Genomic DNA, 22,564 nt, shown 5'->3' on the forward strand with positions numbered 1-22,564 from the left:
AATTAGATGCATCACTCAAATGAAGAATCTTCACAATCTCAAGAAGCCATTGATTATTAAAATTTTATAAATCATTTCCAAAAAGGTAAAAGTTTGTATAATTAAAAAAAAAAAAAAGTCATCTCCCTCCCTCACACAGTCCATTCTGGCTTGTCCTGCCTATATCATGGCAGGGATCTCTGAAGACACTGTGTCCAGGGGCTGCCAGTGACAATCCATGAGTGCATCATACAGCTCCTCACTTTGCTCCATGAACTCCTTGTTGGCCTCGGTCACATCCAGCTGTGGCATAGGGTCTGGAAGAGAAGCATGGATAGGTTTTGGTAGAGGGCCTCAGCAGCAGGATGGGGCAGAGGGCCAAGGGAAGAAACCTGGGCTGTGTGGCCATAAGAGACTTGGATTCAGTTCCCAGTTCCCAGGACTTCCTGTGTGTCCTAGGACAAGTTCCCTGTCCTTTCTGTGTCAGTTTCATTTCTCACAATGGCTGATACCACTGCCTTACCAGGGTTCCTGTGAGGATAAAAATGGATAATGTACATAGGAAATGTACCATGTAGTTGGAACTCATAATGGTGGCTGCTACTACACATTAAAAAAAGCTACATCTTTGTCAGTAGCTGCCATGTGCCTAGGGTTTTTCTGATGGGGTTCTTATTTCAAATTTGAATTTGAAAAATCTGATCAGTTACTAAATTCAAAGTACCAAGAACTAAAAATTTCTAGGAAAAGAACTGTGAATCCTACATTTTTAACTAATCTTTTTTGATTGTAAAAGTACTATTTGTTCTTTAGAAATCATAATAAAAAATAGAATAATATAAAAAATGGCCCATAACTTAAACTGGCATATTATTAACATGGAGTATTATATAGCGTTGAAAATGAAAATCAGCTGCTTGCAACTTGGACAAATCTCAAATACAATGCTGAGTGCTGAATGAAGGAAGCAAGACAAAATATATACAGTATGATTCTATTATCTAAAGTTCAAAACGGTAAAACTTATTTAGGGATACCTATCTAGGTGCTAAAACTATAAAGAGAAGGAAAGAAATGATCACAAAATTCAAACCGATGGTTTTCCTAGCAGGGAAGAAGTGTGATGTGGTGGGGGGTGATGGATGGACTCGGGGCTGGCAATGTTCTACTTGTCCTCAATGAAGGTTTCATGGTGGATTCCCACACAAGCATATCCATGCATTTAAAAGTGCACTGGAGAAATTAAAGATCTAAATAAATGGAAAAAAAGCCCATGTTTATGGATCAGAAGACTTAATAATTTTAAGATGGCAACTCCCCAAATTCATCTATAGATTCAATGCAATCCCTAACAAAATACCAGTTGAATTTTTTCTAGAAATTGGCAAGGTGATTTGTGTGGTGCAAGGAACCCAGAATAACCAAAACAATTTTGAAAAAGAACAAAGTTGAAGGACTCACACTTTTCCATTTCAAAACTTACGACAAAGTTACAATAACAAACTGTGGCACTGGTCTAAGGAATATATGGAATGTCCATGGAATAGGATTAAGTCCAGAAATAAACCCTTACATTTATGGTAAACTGATTTTTGACAAGGGTGCTGCTTTAGTTTCCCAGTTACTAAAACAAATACCATACAATGGGTTGGCTAAACAATAGGAATTTGTTGGCTCACAGTTCCAGAGGTTAAAAATAGGTTTGCTCCTTCCTGGGGTGATATCTTCTGATTGGCCAGCAATCTTTGGGGTTTCTTGGCTTTTCTAGCATATGGAATGCATATGGTGGCATCTTTCTCTTCCAAGTTCCATCAACTTCAAGCTTCTGGCTGCTCCCTGTGTCTTCTCTTTTTGTGTCTACTTTCCTTTGTTTCTAAGAATGTTAGCTTTATTGGATTAAGGCCCACCCTCATACAGTTTGGGCACACCTTAATTCAAAACATCTTCAAAGGCCCTACTTAACAAATGAGTCACACCTACAGGGGTTGGGACCTGAACTTGCCTTTTGTGGGGGACATAATTCAATCCCCAACAAGTTCCAAGACAATTCAATCAGGAAAGAATAGTCTCTTTAACACATGATACTGGGACAGCTGGATATCCATATGCAAAAAATGACACTGGAGTTTTACCTCACACCATCTATAAAACTCAAAATGATCAAGGACCTAAATGTGAGAGCTAAAACTATAAAACACTTAGAAGATAACAGGAATAAACACACAATGGCTTCTTAGATAAGACTCAAGCAACAAAAGCACAAGCCACAAAAGCAAAATAGATAAATTGGATTTCATCAAAATTAAAGACTTATGGGCTTCAAAGAACATCATCGAGAAATTAAAAAGATAACTCACAGAACAAGAAAATATTTGCAAATCTGAAAAGGGACTACTATCCAGAATATATAAAGAGCTCTTACAATTCAACAATAAAAAGATTTTCCAATTTTAAAATGGGCAAAATATTTTAGTTTCTCCAAAGATATATACAAATGGCCAATAAGCAAATGAAAAGATACTCAACATCATCAGGGAAATGCAAATCAAAACAAAAACTTCAAACCCACTAGGATGGCTACATTGAAAAAGAAAAATAAATGTTGGCAAGGATGTGGAGAAAGTAGAACGCTTCATACACTGCAGGTGCGAATGTTAAATGCTGCAGCTGCTTTGGAAAACAGTATGGCAGTTCCTCAAATGGTTAACTAGAGTTTAACAAAAGGGCCAGAGATTCCACTCCTAGATATATAACCAAGAGAAAGGAAAACTTATGACCATATAAAACTTCTATAGGAATGCTTATAGCAGCATTATTCATAAGAGCAAAAAAAGTATAAACATCCTAAATATCTGTGAACTGATGAACTGATAAAATTAAGACTTATTCATACAATGGAATTATTCACCCGTTGTTTTTTTTTTCAAAGAAGTACTGATACATGGATGAATCTTGAAAACATTATGCTCAGTGAAAGAAGCCAATCACAAAAGACCAGATACTGTATGATTTCACATATATGAAATGTCCATAGAGACAATTTTAAAGTGGTTGACAAGGACTGGAAAGACGGGAGTGTGGAGAGTGACTGCTCTTAGTTATGCCTTTCTGTTTAGTGCGATGAAAATACTCTAGAATTTGACAGTGGTGATGGCCGTACAGCTTTGGAACTATACTAAAAAAATCACCAAATTGTACATTTTCAGAGGGTAAGTTTTATGGTATGTGAATTATATCTTAAAAAACAACAACAACCCACAAAAAACACAGCTAACTAGACTCTTTATCAAATACCCTATTTTCTATGTGGCCTTTTTTCACTGGAAACATTTTCCTATGTCAATATTCTTAGAAAAAATGTGATTTAAGAAAAAAGGCTAATGTTATTTGTTAAACCAATCCTCTACCACTGGATATTTATCTATACCGATAAGTGTCATTTTGGGATAACATCTTTTTTAGTAAAATTACCGTTTCAAAGGGTATGAACTTTTTGCAGAAATGTAGCATATTTTAATTTATATTTGATTATTAAAATTAAGAGCACAACCTTATGGACAGATGAGTAAAACATGGATTAAAAATAAATAAATAATGGGGGAACAAATGTTAAAATAAATTTAGCAGATTGAAATGCTAGTGATCAATGAAAGGGAGGGGTAAGGGATATGGTATGTATGAATTTTTTTGTTTTCTTTTTATTTCTTTTTCTGAATTGATGCAAATGTTCTAAGAAATGATCATGATGATGAATATACAACTATGTAATGAAAAAAGAATGTTCATATTGTATGTTGATTGGTTTTATTAATAAAAATTTAAAAAAGTAATTGTGACATCAAAAAAAAAAAGATTAAGTACATGTGCTTGTTGGGGTATGTACTTCAACCTGCCACAGAGATCAAAGTCATCTTTAAAAGGGTCTTTGAGCATCATTCTATCAGGCTAGTTTTATGGTAGAGTTATTAAAAATCCCCGTTTCTTAAGATGATTAGGTTTACAAAATGGAAAACATACCTGTGCTGGTTTGGAACTGTTGTGTAACCCCAGAAAACCCATGTTCCTAATCCTGATTCAATATCATGTGGGATCTTTTTTTGATTTAATTGTTTCCATGTAGATGTCACGCACCCAATTGTGGGTGAAACCTTTTCATTAGATGGTTTCCATGGAGCTGTGTCTCCACCCACTCAAGATGGGTCGCTTACTGGAGTCCTTTAAGAGGGAACCATTTTGGAAAGAGCTTCAGAGTTGACAACAGATAGAGAGGTTTGGAGATGCAGAAAGAAACAGTTCCCCAGGGAAGCTGTTTGAACCAGAAGCCAGAGGACTAGCGGACGTCAGCCACATGCCTTCCCAGCTGACAAAAGTGTTCTGGATGCCAGTGGCCTTTTTGAGTCAAGTGATCTTTTTCTGGATGTGTTAGTTGGAAGATTTTTATGGCCTTAGAACTGTAAACTTGTAACTTAATAAATTCCCTTTTTAAAAGAAAAAAAATTAATAGCACATTTAAACTACTTTTCCTTGAGGTTTATAGGTCATTTTGCAATTTCTTTGGTGAACTATTTTCAGCGTTCTCACCTACTCTTACTGTTTTATTAGCCCTACAAATGCAGGACTTACAAAAATTTGGTACAAACTTTGGATGAGGGTATGTATGTATAATATATCACTTCTCACCTACTCTTAAAAATCTGTTTCTACACCAGTCAGTACTGAATTTGTTCACATATGAACTCTGCCTATTACTGCAACAAGATGGATCGTTCTTTCTCTTTCATTTTAATCTGAATTATAAGAGTTTAAGCTCTGAGCATTTGCAGAGGCTCCCACAGAGGAATTGTAAGGAAGCAGAGCATGACCTGCCTGGTCACTCTACCCAGTGTGTCATAGCTTATGGGAACAGATTAGGAAAGGGCTTGATCAAGGGCAGGCATGTATGTGCTGAAGACTATTATGTACCTTTCCTCATAGTGGAATGAGGGCCTGGAAGACTTACTGAAGCCAGAGAAAAGATGAAAGATAACAATCCCTGCTGTGCTCACCTGACTCGGTGTTTATCAGAGTCATGGGAAGCACTGTAATACAGTGGTAAAGAGCACGAATGCTACTGCAAGACTAAAAGGATTTGAAGACTGGCTCTACTTCTTACTTCTATGATGCAACCTACAACTATGCTGACCTTCAAGTTCTCCACCTTTACTCATCTGTAAAATCAGAATAACTGTGGTATTTACTTTATAAAATAATGTGAAAATAATTATTGTGAAGATTAAATGAATTAATAAATATAAGCGCTTAAAAGAAGCCTGGGACATACTGAATTGTTAATAACTGTTAGCTATTATTATTATTAACTCTCTAGGCCTCAGTCTTCTCTTCTGTAGCATGGGGATTATAACACTATCTATCCATCATAGCATTATAGTGTTGATAGGTAGCAATGCTTGGCACATGGGTTATCACTCAGAATATGCTGGCTATTGTTATATTACAAGTGGATGAAAAAGAGATTGGGAAATTCTAAGGAGTTAAACACTAATAATTGGCTTAATTATCTCCAAAGAGGAGGGAGAGTATTCTGGGGGGAAGAGTTGGAGCATAGAAAGACAGGAACTCTGGTGTTGACCTTCCTTCTAACTCATTGTGTGACCCTGAACAGATCACTCAGGCTTCTCGGGTCTCTGGCTCCCCGCCAGTCATTTGGAGGTCCTGTATCCTGTCCAGCCCACCCCATAAGGTCCTGTTAAAATCAGATGAGAGTACATATGTGAAAGTGCTTTATAATGCCTGAGTGAGTGTTTCTTTAAAGGATATTTTCCTTACAGATTACATTTGTCCCATTATCTTCTCTTGAAGAATAATCCTTAAAATAGACATAAGTATCAAACTTTGATTCTTCTTATACCTTAAAAAATGTTTTAGTTACTTAAAAATCAACAGTGTCTGATTTTATAAGACAACTGTTTAAATTTCACTTCCTAAAAACTTTATATTCATAAACAGGAAATTTAAATTAAAATATTTTTTCATAATTTTTTTCAAACCTTACAGAATCATTTAGAAGTATATGTTGTTTTGAAAAACCTTTGTCTGAAGGTTAGTATTTCTTCAGTTTCACTTTCTTTTTCATCAGTTAATTCAATAAAATTTGTAATTATTTCTTTAAATAAAAAAACAATGACTATACTATGAGTTAGGAATAAGTTATTTTCAGATTCTTCATTATACTTTATTTTCCAAAATTTCAATCATAATAGTTAAAAATCAGAAAAACATAAAACTTCAAGTAAAAGGAAAAAATTTAAAAACATGAAATAAAAAAATGTTTATAAACTGTTCAACAAATACAAAATAATAATATTTTTATTAGAGATCTACATTCTGGGGAAGGATGTCACAAGTCTAGGGAGTGATGGGTACTCCCCCATCACATCAGCAGCTGCTAACTGCCACGATTCCCCACCCTCTGGGATCTGCACTCAACAATTCTGTAGCCACATACCTCAGATCTTACTGTAATTATATTCATGCCTAGCTCCCTCACTAGAATGTAAGTTCCTCCAGTGCAGAATTCAACTTGCATTTCCTTAGCACCCAGCACAATGTCAGCCACAAAGGAGTCATGTGATAATACTTGGCAGTGGAATGAATGATCATCCCTTTCTTACCTTCTAATGCATCATCTCCAACTTCTTCATATGTCTGCCAAAAGATCAGAGAAATGGGTGAGGAACATGGTAACATCCTGGCCCAAGACCAGAAATGGCTTATTTTTAACCAGAGGTACTTTCTCCATTTTTCCCTGAAGCCCAAGCCCTATGGCTACCACACCCATCCTGGAGGATGACCCAAGTTTCCAGAGCATGACACAGCCTAAGAGGGTCACATGCGACATCATAGTTACCTGCATGGTGCTTTGGGTATAGCCATACTGGGGATAGCTGTAGCTGTAGCTGCCTGTGTTCTGGTCGTAGCCCCACTGGGCATAGTAGTTCTGGTACTGCTGGTAATACTGGTTATAACTGTAACTATACATCTGGCTATATTCCACTGGTTTTACACGGCTCCTTAAATGAAGAAAGAACAAAATAAACAAGCAAACATTTACACAGCACTAACTATGCAGTCAGGGGCTGTTCAAAGTGTTTTATGCAGATTAACTAATTTAACCCTCACAAAAAAAGTAAGGAATAAGTAAACCCTATTTCTATTTTAAAGATTAAGAACCAGAGATACAGAGAGGTTAAGTGATTTGTCCAAAGTCACACAGCTAATAAAAGATTCAATCCAGGTAGTCTGGCTCCACAGTCCATATTTGTAAGGGAGGCACTTCTAATGGTTAGTTTTTCTCTATCAATCTTGTCAAGGCTGATTTTCCCTCTTCTCTCAGAGATTCTGTTAGTCCAAAGTCTCAGGTAAACATAGCCTGGATAATCTGGGTTTAGGAAGATCCAAGAAGCATTTCAAACTACAAAATACCTAATCACTTCCCCTTCCCCCTTCTAAAATAAGACAGGCCTTCCTTGTCCCATTGTAGTCAAAGCTACCATTTCTCAAGTAGATAATCAGGATTTGTGCCCAAACATTTTCATATATGGTCTCGTATTTTAAAACCTCCACAACTTTAAAACAGTTAGTATTTATTATTCTCCTTATATAGATGAGAATACCGAGCCTGTAAAACAGTAAGTGATTTGCCTAAGGCCACACAGCTACTAAGTCGCAGAGCTAGCAATGGAGCCAGATTTAACTCTAAGGCTCATAGATATAACAGAAAATAAGCTCCTTGAAGGGGGGACTTTGTTTCTCTTGTTCACAGCAGCATCTCCAATGTGTAGGACAAGGCCTTCTATGTTGGAGGGACTCAGTAACTGTTTACTGAATAATGGCAACAAACAGAACAATCAATATCAGAAGAATTGCTGGACTGAACATAAACTCAAACAAATATTCCATCCATCAGTAAATGAATGGATAACAAAATGTGACATACACACACAATGGAATTGTATTCAGCCATAAAAGGAATGAATATTATGGTATATAGTACAACATGAATTAACCTTGAAGATATTTATGCCAAGTGAAATAAGCCAGATACAAAAGGACACATATTATATAATTCCACTTACATAAAATATCTAGAATAAGCAAATTCATAGAGTCAGAAAGTAGGTTATACCAAGGGCTGGGGAAAAAGGGGAATAGAGTCATTACTCAATGGGTACATAGTTTCTGTTTGGGGTGATGAAAAAGTTTTGGAAAGGGATGGTGGTAATGGTAGCACAACACTATAAATGTAACTGATGCCATTGAATTATACACTTAAAAATGGTTAAAATGGCACAATTTATGTTACATATTTACATTAAAAATAAAGAATATTCTGCGACTGTTAAAAATTATAATAATGACAACTATATGGAAAAGTATGTATATTGAGTTAACTGGAAAAAAGTAAGAATAAGCATTGCTTTTGTAAATTAAAAATGAAGAAATAAATCTACTACATGCAAAGTCACCCTATATTTTAAATATATAAAAATCATGGACATATATGGAGAAGCCTGGAAGAGAACCCAGAAATTAAAATTAGTCATCTTAGGGTACTGGAATTATGAGGAATTTCTTTTTTTAAATATTTTAGTGTTTTTATATAATAGAGAAATAAAGTTTTTTTATTTTTTTATTTTTATTTACAAGAAATAAAGTTTTTTGGGGAAATAGCTCAGTCTGATCTAAGATCTAAACACAGTTAAACCATAAAAAAACTCCAAATCTTTTCTTGCTTTTAAAAGATATGGCTATGGGCGGTGCAACGGTGGCTCAGTGGCAGAATTCTCGCCTGCCATGCCAGAAACCCAGGTTCGATTCCTGGAACCCACCCATGCCAAAAAAGAAAAAAAAAAAAAAAAAAGAGACATGGCTAGGAGGGGATGGAAGGGTAGGTAGTTCAGTGGTAGAATTCTCGCCTGCCATGTGGGAGACCTGGGTTTGATTCCCGGCCCATGTACTTCCCCAAAAGCACACAAACAAGCAAAACAAACAAAAACAAACAAGACAAAAATTCAACAAATGGTGCTGCAATAACAGGATATTCACACAGAAAAATAATGAAATGTGACCCCACCATACAGCATACAAAAAAAAAAGACATGTCACTACTCATTGTTGAAGAGTGCTTTGAAAACTACTGCTTTTTTCTTTCTTTGCTTTGTATATATGTTTTTATTATACAATAAAAAATGTTTAAAAAGCCAGAAAGATACACACACACACACACACACAAACACGGCTACTTGGAATGTTGGCCACAGAGTTCAGCTACTCTTCTCCTTTTTTTTAAAAGTAGTTTTTTGGGGGGGTGGGGTAGGGGACGGTGCATGGGCCAGGAACCTGTATGACAGACGAGCACTCTACCATTGCACCACCTGTACATCCTCTACTGTTCTACTTTTGGCATAGGTTTTTTTCAACCTCAGCACTATGGACATTTTGGGCTGAATAATCCTATGTTGTTGAGGGCTGTCCTATGCATTGTAGGAGGTTTAGTGCTGGATGCTAGTAGCACCCTCCCCTGAGCTGTGACAACCAAAAATATCTGCAGACATTACCAAATGGCCCCTGGGGAGCAAAATCAGCACCAGTTAAGAACCACTGCTTTGGCCAAATGATGGAAGATCCTATACAAACAAAAGTTGAGTAACAAACTTGCTTAGAGCTGTAAGGGAAGAAGAGATATCTGACTAGCATGACAGAGGTTAGTAGTAACTTATACTATTTTGCTCCCCAGGGGCCATTTGGTAATGTCTACAGGTATTTTTGGTTGTCACAGCTCAGGGGAGGGTGCTACTAGCATGACAGAGGTTAGTAGTAACTTATACTACACATAGCAAAGGATATATAGGAGGTTTGTAGGTTTCACTCATATAAAATAATTGTAAAATTGGATATAGTTTTATCTCTACTGCTCAACTAATTCGGTGGCTAGATTTCCAAAATGGTACTACTGGGCAAAGAGCAGGGACATTAGAGTGTGTATTGATACTGCTTTTCCAACAGAATAATTACTTATTTTCATTGTTACTATCAATGTCTGAATGTATCTGCTTCCCCCAATCATAGCTCTCGCCCCAGCAATAAGCTTCCTGAGGGGCATGGTCATGCAAAGTTCATTTTAACACTTAGCAGAAAAGCCTGTCAAGCAGCAAGCATTCAGTGTCTGTGATTTAAACTGAATCTCCCTGCAGCTGGCAAACAGATGTGAAATGTCCAGTGTGGGTCAGTACAAAGGCCCTCCACCTTCCCTGCTCCCTGCAGGACTCACGCTTTAGGGATTGCCACACTCAGCCGCACTGGTTTAGACCCCAGTCCTACGGCTCCCTGGCACTCCGTCAAAGCTCGTTTCTGTTCTAGTTCATCCGTGAATTTCACAAAACCATAGCCCCTGCAAACAAACAAAAAAACCAAACCCGCTATTTCCATCACAAATTTTATGAAGGTGAAGTCTAACAATGGAGGCATGGAAAAGAAAAAAAGGGTAAGAAAGTAGGCAAGGAGGTTGAAGGGAGAAGGGGATAAGAGGGAGAGAGAAAGACCATCAAACTGTATGGGAGGAGGTGAGCGTCACACCCAAGGAAATGTGCCACAGGGCAGTGCTGGGATTCAAGCACTGGACGATCCTGAGATCTGCAGCATTCCTACTTTCAATTGATCATTCCCCTTGACACCTTCACTGGTGGGGCTCTCATCTCTTCCCAAACAGTAGTTTCCCTCTCAATATACTAAAAAATAATATTTTTACCTAATAAATAATATTTGTAGTATAAAAGCTCATTCAGCAAATGTTTAATGAGACTAGCCTGTATGCACTGGGACTCAGCAATCAAAAGACAGACAAGGTTCCTCGTGAGCTCATATTCTAGTTGGGGGTATATGAATGAGAGCTAACATTTAAGGAGCACATATTATATCCTAAACACTGGGCTGAGCATTATACCAGGATTATCTCACTGATCTGCCAAACAACTCAATTTTATTGAACATTTTGTTGAAGAGAGAACTAAAGTTCAGAAAAGTTTCATAATTTGCCCAAACCCAGCAGGAGTAGGATACAAATGCAGGTCTGCCAGATTCCCAAAGCCTGAGCTTTTAATTACTATTCTGATCAAGAATGAGCTACCTTAAGGTTTTTCTATTTCTGAAGTAGAAAACTTCTTAACTCTCAAAGGCTCAGTAATAATAACAATTAAAATAGCAATTATCTATAAAGCATTTCTTATATGCTTTATTTACCTTACATCATTTCATCTTTGCACTAACCCTATGAGCAGATATTATTAATCAGCCCTATGTTAGGTGAAGAAACAGGATTAGAGTTAAGTAACTAGTCTATGGTAGTGTCCTTAACCAGTATAGGAGCTGGAATTCAAACCAGGCAGTTTGGCTCCACTGCCTGTGCTCTTAACCACCACGCAACATGGCCTATTTATAACACCTCCGTCTAGGAGAGGACGCTAAAACTAGCAGGGTAGGCAACAATTACAGGTAAGGCCTCACTTAGACACGCCTGTCTGATCCAAAACCACCTTGCCTCCCCGACAGGAGGGGTAGACTTTGACGAAGAATTCATACAGCATGCCATCATCCACATCTGGGGTCAGGTCCCCCACAAAGAGGGAGTACTCAGGGCTAAAAGGAGAGAACAACAAGATTCAGAGACAAAGACCAAAACCTATGCTCTGAAAAGTTCTTTTTTTTTTCTCACATGGGCAGGAACCAGAAACCGAACCCGGGCCTCCGGCATGTCAGGCGAGAACTCTGCCTGCTGAGCCACCATGGCCCGCACTGAAAAGTTCTTTCAGCCCATTCAGGTAAACTTCTTTTGAGCCCTCGGTGGAAAAATATACATCTGATCGATCCTTAAGCAGGTTCTAATTTGATTCATTACAGCAGTACTAGCAGAAGAGTTACAGAAGTAGTCCCTGACCCAAATCCTTCACCCAATGCATAAAGCTTTTGTAGCTTCAAATTTTCTGAGAGTTCAGATGGTAAAGGATCTGGTACCAAAACTCAAAGGACTAGGTCAGAGGTCTCTGAGGTACCCAAAAGATAAAATTAACAATTCAGTCTTCATTGCATATTTTTAATTCAAATATTGAAAAACAGTGTGAATGAGAACTGGGCCATAACTACCAAAGGCCTAAATAAAGTCTTCCTAAAATGAAATCCCAAAACTTTTTAAATAGGAATTAGCAAACTTTTCTTGTAAAGGGCCAGGTAGCAAATATGTTAGGTTTTGTGGGGATACACATGATCTCTATCACATATTCTTTGGTTATCTATTTTTACAGCCTGTAAAAATATAAAAATTCTAAGCTTGTATACAAATTAAGACAACATTTGCCAACTTCTAAGAGATCAATTCTTTTTTAAAAAAAAGCTTAAAAAAAGCAACCTTTTGTTACAATTTTCTTATTTTAAGAATGATACATACTCCTTGTATAAAATCAGAATAGAAAGAGAAAAATAAAATCACCAATAATCTTATAACCCAAAGATAATCACCATGAACACTTTGCTATACTGTCTTTTTCTGTAATTTTTTTTTTAAGTCACAAAAATTGGATTTGATTCATTGTTTTGTTTCTGGCATAATGTCAGCATCTTGACAAGTCAGTATGCTGCTACAACTTGACATGTTAATGGATATGTAGCTTCCCATCTCATAAACATATTGTGATTTATTTAACTACTATAAATAATATTTCAGTGAACCTTCTGAGGCTAATCTTTCAACATATCAGTGAATAAGTTTTAAGCAGTAGAATTATAGAGTTGACGGGTACAAATCTTTTTAAAGCTCTGATACCTAGTGCTGAACAGCTCCCTGAAATACTGAATCAATTTACTTAGTTTCAACAGTTTAATTCTCACAGAATCAAACCTCATATTGTGGGGGATGACCAGGTGGAAGGCAGGAGGAGGAATCTGAGAGAGGGAAGAGAGAGGCCTTGAAATGGAAGTGGGCCAGGAAGGTCCACCAACAGAGAAAAGGGAGGCTGAATTCCTTCAGTAAGGGGCAGGCTAGAGTCAAACTCAACTTCCCATCTTCCTCTTTGGTAGCTCCCAGTATAGTGACACATCTTGCCTCTGCCTAGCCATTTCCAGGGGCTTGAAGCTAACCTGGGGCTACTCTACACTTACCTGTTATCTGGTTGTTTCCCATAAGTGGCATAGTTCAGTTTAAAACGCTTTGCCTGGAAATTTAAAAAAACAAACAAACTAAAACAGAGAAAGGTGCTTCAAGAGTCAAACAATATTTGAAAAAAAACTGAAATAAATTACCTTGGCCAAAACATCTCCCCCTCTCTAAGCCTCAGCTTTTTCTCTTGTATAAAATGAGGGGGTTGCACAGATGGCCGCTAAGGGCACTCCAGCTCCATGATTCTATGAGCCCAGATGTGCCAGCTTGGTGCAGCTGTAAGCTAAGTAACTGTAGGAAGAGCAGAATGTAACTCTCTTGAAATGTGTCCTCACTGCTGCCAGCCTGTTCTACTTTTTCAATCAGGCAAGAGATCTAGATTTTCAAATCTTCCATTAAGGGAACCAGTGATGCAGAGTGGAAAGGGTATGGATTTTGGAGGCAGGCAGTCTTCAGTTTGACTCCTGGCTCTGCCACTGACTACCTGTGTTGCCTTGCACAAATTATTTCACTTTCCTGCACTTCAGTTTCCTAGTTTGTTAAAAAAAGATAACAATGTCTGTTGTAGGGTTGTTAAAGGACTAAAAATATGATGTAAGTATACAGTAAGTATTCATGGGTGGTAATTATTAATGACAATAAACAATGGCAACATCATCATTATCTAAATGTCCTTACAGGTGTGGCTCCTGGAAGGGGTTTCCCATTAATTTTATGCAAACACTTCTCAGCAGTGGCCAAATCTGCAAATTCTACAAAGCAGTAGCCAGCTGGGATTCTGGAAATAAAGCAGAAAAAAAGAATGGTTAAAGATACCCAGATGACAGACTGAGTCTTGGCCTGAAGGGAGGGACAAATAGTTTTCTAATCAGAGCCCATACTGTTTTTGTTCCCTACTGCAATCCAGTTCAATAACCTGAATATAAGGATTGCCAACCTGGACCGATTTTAGACTTATTCAGTAAACGTTTATTTATGTTCTGCATCACATATGAAATTCTCTTGCCAAAAATGTTTAATGCAATTCTATCAAGTCTTTAGCTTTAATTTTCAGCTAACAGGAAATATTAGGGATAGGAGAACATGTAAAACATTACCACTATAGGAGAACATGTAAAACATTACCACTAATAAACAAACATCTCCAGGATGGAGAACCTTATGTAAGACTAACTTATTCAAAAAGTCAATGCTGTGAGAAAACAAAGCCAGCTTTTCCACATTTAAAAGAGGTTTAAGAGACTACAGAAAAAATGCACTCACTGCACGATCTCTGATTGGCTTCAAGTTCATTAAAAAGAAAAAAGCTAAAAAAGATATTCCAGGAACAATTATAAAAATTTAAGGCAAGAGATTCTGAGAGAGCAGAGCCACGACCAATCCACAAGTCATAGTTCACCAGCCAGAGACCTTTCCAGACGAAGAAGGAAAACATCCCCAGGGGCGCTTCACGAAACAAGAAGCCAGGAGAGAAAGCTAGCAGACACTGCCATGTTCGACATGTGTCTTTCCAGTTCAGAGAGAAACCCTGAACATCATCGACCTTCTTGAACCAAGGAAACTTCATCGACGGAGAATGGAAAAAATCATACAAGTCACTGTATTAGATAAAAATGTTCATCTAATTGAATCAGTTAATCAAGATCTAATGGCCCAAAAGAATAAATATCTTGAAGCAATGGCTATAATTGAACATATGCAGAAGTTAAAGAGGTTGAAAATACAGCCAGACAGGCAGAAGAGAAGTTTGATGATGCAAATGAGAAACCTCACTATATCTTAATAAAAAATAAGGAACTGAAAAAAAAAAAGAAACTGGAGAAAGAACTAGAGGAATTATTCATGACGTCTACAACGAAAGATGCTGAAGGACGAAGAGAAGAAAATGATAAAAAAGAAGAGAGTTGAAAAAGAAGAAAAAGAGGAAGAAGAAGAAGTCAGGCCAACAGCAAGTACCTCAAAATCTCTAAAGAAAGAGGTATCATGCAAGGAAAGACTCCCAATGCTAGATCTAAAATCCGGAAAAAATTCAGTAACAAGATGAAATTCAAGCAGCATCAGTAGTGAGCCGCAGTTTGCAATGGCTACCTCCACTGAACACTATCTCTGATATCTCTGTGCCATAGAGCTGACTATGCGGCTCATTCAAGGGTCACTATGTGACTCACTCCCTTTGCAACAGGCATTAGAAAAGCCACAACAATACAAACTCAAGAGCAGTTTTTTCTTTAAAAGTCACAATAATTGCTGCAGGGAGTCAGTACATTAACTTACTGCCCAGAATAAAAGTAGCTTGTGGGAACAAAGAAACTAAGGCAGACTAGCTATTATGTGGTATTAGGGAATTACTGTTAATTTTGTTAGGCCTGATATGAGCACTGTGGTTATGCAGGAGAATGTCCAGTTTTTTGGTGATGTGTGATGAAACATTTAGTGGTGAAGTGTCAAATGCTTTTAACTACTTCCATATGGCTCAGCAAAAATATCTATCTAGCCATAGATATATAGATATACTATGTATATAGATAAGGAAAATGTGGCAAAATGTAAACAACAATTGAAATTAGGTGGTGGGTGTATGGGTGTTGCCTTTTTATTCTTTCCAGTTTTGGTGAACATTTTCATAAATCACAAAAAATTTTTTTGAGTACGTACCATGTGCCAAGCTACAACACAGAACTGAAGATCACGGTTCATGTCCTCAAGAAACTTGTAATCGATTTTGTTGGTTTGTCCAAGTTAGTTTGATGTCCTGATATATTCCAGAGTAATACGGGCAGTAAATAAAGAAGTATGTGCAAAGTCCCCTTGGGGGATTGGGGAGAAAGGAGGAAATATTCAACTTCCCCATTTGTAGAATTCCTGATATTCTCACAAGCAGTGGGGACAACCAAATTGATAGGCTGAGCCCTCAATCTTGGGGTTCGCCCCATTGAAATTTATTACTACAAAGAATAGGCTAACTCTACTTAAAATTCGGCCTAAGAATCACCCCCAGAGAACCTCTTGTGGTGCTCAGATGTGGCTTCTCTCTGTAAGCCAACTTGGCAGGTGAACTCACTACCCTCCCCACCTACATGGGACATGACTCCCAGGGATGTTAATCTCCCTGGTAATGAGGGACAGAACTCCCAGGATGAGCTGGTACCTGGCATCTAGGGCTTAAGAAAGCCTTCCTGATCAAAAGGGGGAAGAGAGAAATTAGACAAAATAAAGTTTCAGTGGCTGAGAGATTTCTAAGAGTCGAAAGGTTATCCTGGAGGTTATTCTTATGCATTATATAGATATCCCTTCTTAGTTTATGGTGTATGGGAGTGGCTGGAGGGAAGTACCTGAAACTGTTGAGCTGTATTCCAAAAGTCTTGATTCTTGAAAACGACTGCATAAAGATATAACTTTTACAATGTAGCTGAGTGATTGTGAAAACCTTGTATCTGATGTTCCTTTTATCCAAGTTATGGACAGATGAGTAAAAAAATATGGATAAAAAATAAATAGGGGGGACAAGGGTAAAATAAATTGGGTTGATGGAAATACTAGTGGTCAATGAAAGGAAGAGGTAAGGAGTATGGAATGTGTGAGTTTTTAATTTCTTTTTCTGGAGTGATGAAAATGTTCTGAAAAATAATCATGGTGATGAATACACAATTATGTGATGATACTATAGCCACTGATTGTACACCAGGTTTGGAATGTATGTGTATGAAGATTTGTCAATAAAAATATTAAAAAAAAAAAAAAAAAGTTCTTGCCTGCCATGTCGGAGAGCCGGGTTCGTTTCCCGGTGCCTGCCCATGTAAAAAAAAAAGAAACTCATAATCTTATAAGGTAGACAAAGTAAACCAATGGACCTTACCTAAGGTGGGAAGTTTGTGTGTGAGATTCCCAGTGCTCTATTTTTGAGGGTGTCACTAAAAGACATAAGTAGGAGGATGTGACTGAAACCCCTGTCATCCCTTCCTACTAAAGATATATACTGAAACTAGTCAATTTTTCCGTAATACCATCCTATAAAGCTATAACCAGTGAAATTATCAAAAATTTTCTGTAAATCCTACTTCAGATCTTCAGCTCAAATAACCAGATGCATAGGGGCAGTAACTGAGCCCAGGGATCAACTGATGGAAAGAAGAATGGAAAGGTATATAGATATGAAAACCCCAGTTAGTAAGAGATGACCATTACCGAACACTAACTGTGGGCCAGGCACTGTGCTAGACACCGTCCTAGACACCTCACATACACCATCTCATCTAATCCTCACAAATACTCTATGAGGTGAATACAGCTATTGCTTTTATTTTATAGATGAGGAGATGGAGGATTAGCGAGATTATGCAATATGCCTTAAATCACACAGCTGGTATGTGCCAAAGGTTGGGTTTGATTTCAGAATAGTCTAACTACAATTTCCGCACCATCCAGCTCCCAAAATTTTATTATGTTTGTTTGTCAAGATTTACAATAATGCAAAATTATATATTAAAATTTTCAAATAAAGAAAACTTGAAAGAACTGTACAGTAAATACCCATATACCCACCACCCAAATTAATATTTTACTATACTTGCTTAATCACAAACCATCCATCTTCTTATCTATCATCCCTCCTTTTTCAGATGCATTTCATAGTAAGTTGCAGATACCAGTACACTTTCCTCAAGTACTTTTGCATGCACATCATTAATTAGAGTTCAATATTTGTTTAGTATTTTTCCTTCCTTTGAGATAAAATTTACATACAATGAAATGCACAAATCATAAGTGTACTGGGCACTAAGTTCCAATAGACCTGTGCAATCTAAACCTCTATCAAGGAGACAGGACATTATCATCACCCCAAAGAGTTCTCCCTCATGCCATTCCCAATTAACCTCTGTCCCCAATCTGTTAGAGGCAATTATTGTTCTGAGTTTCTTTCACCACAGATTAGTTTTGTCTATTGCAGATTTTAAATAAATGGAATCATACAGTAAGGTTTTCTTTTTTTGACCATTTTTTGAGATTCATCCATGTTGTTGCTGTGTCAGCAGTATTCCTTTAAATGCTGAGTAGGACTCTACTGTATGAACATTCTTTTTCAAGTCTTTTTCTGGACATATGTTTTAATTTTTCTTAATACCTAAGACTGGACTAGCCAGGTCATAAGGTTTAGTTTTATAAGAAACTGCTAGACCCTTTTTGTCAGTGGTTGTACTATTTTTCAGGCCAGCAAAAATGAATGAGAGGTGTGACTGCTCCAAATCTAATCTCATTCCTAAGTACTATGTTCTATTTCATATAATTTTCCCTTGGGTCTTATCTTTTTTCCCTAATTTTCTCTCATCTTGAATTTTATTTATTTTATGGTATTTGTATAAGCAATGTGAAAAAGGCGTAAACATAATGTGTCTGTTAGTCCTGTCATAAAAAATAGCCAGATTTAGCAATCATGGATAGGATAGTTCCAAATTCTATTTCAATAAAGATTTAAATGTGAGAAACTATGCCAGTGTTTTAGAATGCAGAAAGTGTTACAATGAACTTTCGTGCCAGAAGCTGATTCTCTGGGGCTTTCTGTTTTATAAGAGCAGAAAAAACACTTATGCCTGCATGATCTTTCATTTTGAAAATCTGTCCCTGGATAATTGGGGTCTGAATGCAGAAAGTACTTGCACACCAAAGAGTCAACGGAGTTGGCTACATGTCATATCTCTCATCTCTATTTTTAAATCATTTGCTGTTTTAGCAAGCAGCATTTAGTAGAGTACCTGGTACAGAGCTGACACTTGATAAACATAGGTCAAATTGCTAAAGAACTCCTATCATTTCTAACCAGAAAAGGAAAATTAAGACTCCAAAGAGAAGGAAGAATCTGGGAGGTAACAGAACACCAGTATCTGAAATATCTGAAAATAGTCTGCATTTTATTTTATTTACTTATTTATTGTGACTTCCCCCACTAGAATGTATTAAGTTCCATGAGAGCAGGGACTATGTTCCAGCCACATATCTCAGGAATCTAGACTAGTAGCACATAGTAGAATCTCTGTGAGATATTCTGTCAGTAAAGGGGATAATAGCTAAGGGCACTTATGAGTTTTGAGGACAGACTTGGGTTTTAGTGCTGGTTTGTCATTTAATAGCTCTGTAACCTTAAGTCAGCTGTTGAGCTTTTTAAATAACCTCTTAGTTTAGAGATTTTTGTGATGACTTAAAAAAGATAATGAATGTAAGCTGCTTATTATCTAGCAGTTCATAATCTGTTTATACTTACTGAGCATATACTATATACCAGTACTGTTCTAAAAGTGGAATGTGAGTTAACTCATATGATCCTCATCATAATTCTATGAGATAATAACAGTATCCCCATTCTGTTTTTTTTTTTTTGGGTGCATGGTCCGGGAATCGAACCCGGTCTCCCACATGAAAGGCGGGCATTCTAACCACTAAACTACCTGTGCACCCAGTATTCCCATTTTTACAGTAAAGGAAAATGACACAGAGATTAAGTAACTTTCCCAAGGTCAGCAAAAATGGCTTTCAAACCCCATCAGGTTTCTCAGTCCTGTCTTGAAACAATATGCTATGCTCCCTCTCAATAAGCCCTATAAATACTAGCTTTTATAACATTATAATAACTATTATTAGGGATGATGAGAAGCCTGGACTGTCTGCAATGTTTACATTTTCTTGAATACGTGCACCACGATTTATTAAGGGAGAACTGAGACGATGGAAGGAAAGAACGTACCCGGTGAGACGGTTTCGGATAATTTTGACGCTCATCACCGTCTCCCCCATTGTGGCGAAGGCTCTGGAAATGAAGTTCTCATCCATGTAGGGCTCCAGCTGCGGGAAAACAAGAACAGAGTGGCTCAGGCCAGCATCCGGTCTCCCCCTGTCCAGTTTCGGAGCCCTTACGAAGCCCTTGCCTCCGCCTCAGCTCCGGGTCGGCTGCACGCTGCTGGTGGGGAGGTTTCATCTTCAGAGTGGTCTAAACCCCACCTCCCGCACCCTCAACCCCTTTTCTTCAAACTTGCTCCACTTTGAAGAGCTTCCCCCTTGTACCGAAGGAAACCCTAGTACCACAGCGCCCTTCATTCCCTAGGATTCTTCCCCCACAGAACTACCTTTTCCCTTCCGTGAATCCAGATGGAACCCCAGGACCCTTCCCCCTCAGACTCAGCCGCTTCCCTTAGATGCTGTACCCACTTCTGTCACTAAAACAATGTCCCTCCTCATTCATTTCCCCCAATTTGGGATCCGAGGGCCACTCCCCCTCAGACCCTTCCTCCCTCGAGACACCGAAATTCCTCTTCCTCAGACCCGTAGCGGCAGCCCTCACTCACATCGCCCATCCACAGGCTGGCGGCCATGCCCGCACCGGGGCGGAGACTTTGCCTCCAGTACAGGCCCGCGCCGGCGCCCGTCCGCTCTCCCAGGACGGCCACGGAGCATGCGCCTCCGACGCCTTCTGCGCACGCCCAGAAACCCAGTGGTCCTGGGTAGGGCTCCGACGCTGCGCTCCGGGTTTTACCCGCGACCCAGCTGAACGCCGAACCTTAGGGTTCCGCGGGCGGAGTGAGGACTAGAGTGGCCGGGAGGGGGCGGGACAGTCTTTCTAACTTTATATATGAATATTTAAAAACGCATGTGTGTGTGTGTGTTACATTTATAAAGTCATATATGCTTGTTGTAAAAAATTTCAAAAATAAACACATAAAATAAGTGGTTCTTTTGGCAGCCTGGATATTCCAGTTCTACTGTGTCACCATTCCAGCACCAAGCTGAGTTTCCCAGTCCGTGGAAGTCGCACTCCCATTTATATATCCCTGAGGCGCCCGGGAGGTGAAGAGGTGTAAACTGGGGACGATCTTGTCATCTCAACGACCAATCAATACCCGAATCCTGTCAATCTCCTTAATGGCTCTTAAATATTGCCACCTTGAGCCCTATATGCAACCACCCTAGTCCAAACAGCCAAGAGCTCTAAACTTTGTAAACACGGTAACCCGCACATAGAAAACATGGTTTGAATGACTGGATAATCCTGACAGTTGAATTTTGAGACATCTCTAGTTTGGGAGTGTCCCAAACCTCAGCCTTTTTCTGAGTGGAAACTCTCTTGTAGGTAATGGTTGTCATCGCTTTCTCATAGTGAAGCTCACCCCAAATACCTGAAAGTCCCTTTATGGGATCCCTCTCTGCAGATGGCCCCTAAAGCTCCTTCTTAGCTGCCTATACATCCTAAGTTTAGGGCTTTGTGCCTCAAACCCGGGCACCCATCAGCCTGAAAATTTGAGGTCAACGTGAATTGCCAAATTTCCAGCTTTAGCCTACTCTCTGTTACCTAGTACCAGTGGCTAGAGACTTTAGCTACATACATTTTTTTTTTTTTACATCTTTTTTTGTTAAAAAAAAATAACTAACACAACATTTAGAAATCATTCCATCTACATATGCAATCAGTGATTCTTAATATCATCACATAGATGTATGATCATCATTTCTTAGTACATTTTCATCAATTTAGAAAAAGAAATAGCAAGACAACAGAAAAAGAAATAAAATGATAATATAGAGAAAAAAAGTACAAAAAACATAAAAAAACAAAAACAAAACAAAAAAAACTATAGCTCAGATGCAGCTTCATTCAGTGTTTTAACATAATTACATTACAATTAGGTAGTATTGTGCTGTCCATTTTTGAGTTTTTGTATTCAGTCCTGTTGCACAGTCTGTATCCCTTCAGCTCCAATTACCCATTATCTTACCCTACTTCCAACTCCTGATGGTCTCTGTTACCAATGACATATTCCAAGTTTATTCTCTAATGTCGGTTCACATCAGTGGGACCATGCAGTATTTGTCCTTTAGTTTTTGGCTAGACTCACTCAACATAATGTTCTCTAGGTCCATCCATGTTATTACATGCTTCATAAGTTTATTCTGTCTTAAAGCTGCATAATATTCCATCGTATGTATATACCACAGTTTGTTTAGCCACTCGTCTGTTGATGGACATTTTGGCTGTTTCCATCTCTTTGCAATTGTAAATAACGCTGCTATAAACATTGGTGTGCAAATGTCCATTTGTGTCTTTGCCCTTAAGTCCTTTGAGTAGATACCTAGCAATGGTATTGCTGGGTCGTATGGCAATTCTATATTCAGCTTTTTGAGGAACCGCCAAACTGCCTTCCACAGTGGTTGCACCATTTGACATTCCCACCAACAGTGGATAAGTGTGCCTCTTTCTCTGCATCCTCTCCAGCACTTGTCATTTTTTGTTCTGTTGATAATGGCCATTCTGGTGGGTGTGAGATGATATCTCATTGTGGTTTTGATTTGCATTTCTCTAATGTCCAGGGACATTGAGCATCTCTTCATGTGCCT

The 22,564-nt window shown here is 38.2% G+C and overlaps 1 protein-coding gene across 2 annotated transcripts; it reads right to left on the minus strand.

Moving 5' to 3' along the window:
- Positions 1-36: 36 nt before the first annotated feature.
- On the minus strand, positions 37-20,624 carry TRNAU1AP (tRNA selenocysteine 1 associated protein 1). Of its 2 annotated transcripts, XM_077150594.1 has the most exons (9): positions 20,521-20,624; positions 19,923-20,020; positions 13,865-13,964; positions 13,189-13,241; positions 11,542-11,673; positions 10,310-10,429; positions 6,887-7,049; positions 6,651-6,684; positions 37-296 (listed from the first exon to the last, which is right to left on the minus strand). In XM_077150594.1, the coding sequence occupies exons 1-9, from the start codon at positions 20,545-20,547 to the stop codon at positions 160-162; spliced, it is 864 nt and encodes a 287-aa protein (XP_077006709.1). In that variant the 5' UTR covers positions 20,548-20,624; the 3' UTR covers positions 37-159. The 2 variants fall into 2 exon arrangements, with proteins under 2 accessions (XP_077006709.1, XP_077006710.1); XM_077150595.1 differs by lacking the exon at positions 10,310-10,429.
- Between the last annotated feature and the right edge of the window lie 1,940 nt (positions 20,625-22,564).

This window comes from Tamandua tetradactyla, chromosome 2 (genome assembly GCF_023851605.1).
Source record: "Tamandua tetradactyla isolate mTamTet1 chromosome 2, mTamTet1.pri, whole genome shotgun sequence".
Classification (NCBI taxonomy): Eukaryota; Metazoa; Chordata; class Mammalia; order Pilosa; family Myrmecophagidae; genus Tamandua; species Tamandua tetradactyla.

Bases quoted from the DNA above. Each gene is read 5' to 3' on its own strand.
- TRNAU1AP (XM_077150594.1), bottom strand. From the start codon at position 20,547: ATGGCCGCCAGCCTGTGGATGGGCGAT. The intron at 20,021-20,520 runs GTGAGTGAGGGC...GTTTTCCCGCAG, and splicing joins CCAGCCTGTGGATGGGCGAT to CTGGAGCCCTACATGGATGA. The intron at 10,430-11,541 runs GTGAGGCCTTAC...GTTTGTTTGCAG, and splicing joins GATCAGACAGGCGTGTCTAA to GGGCTATGGTTTTGTGAAAT.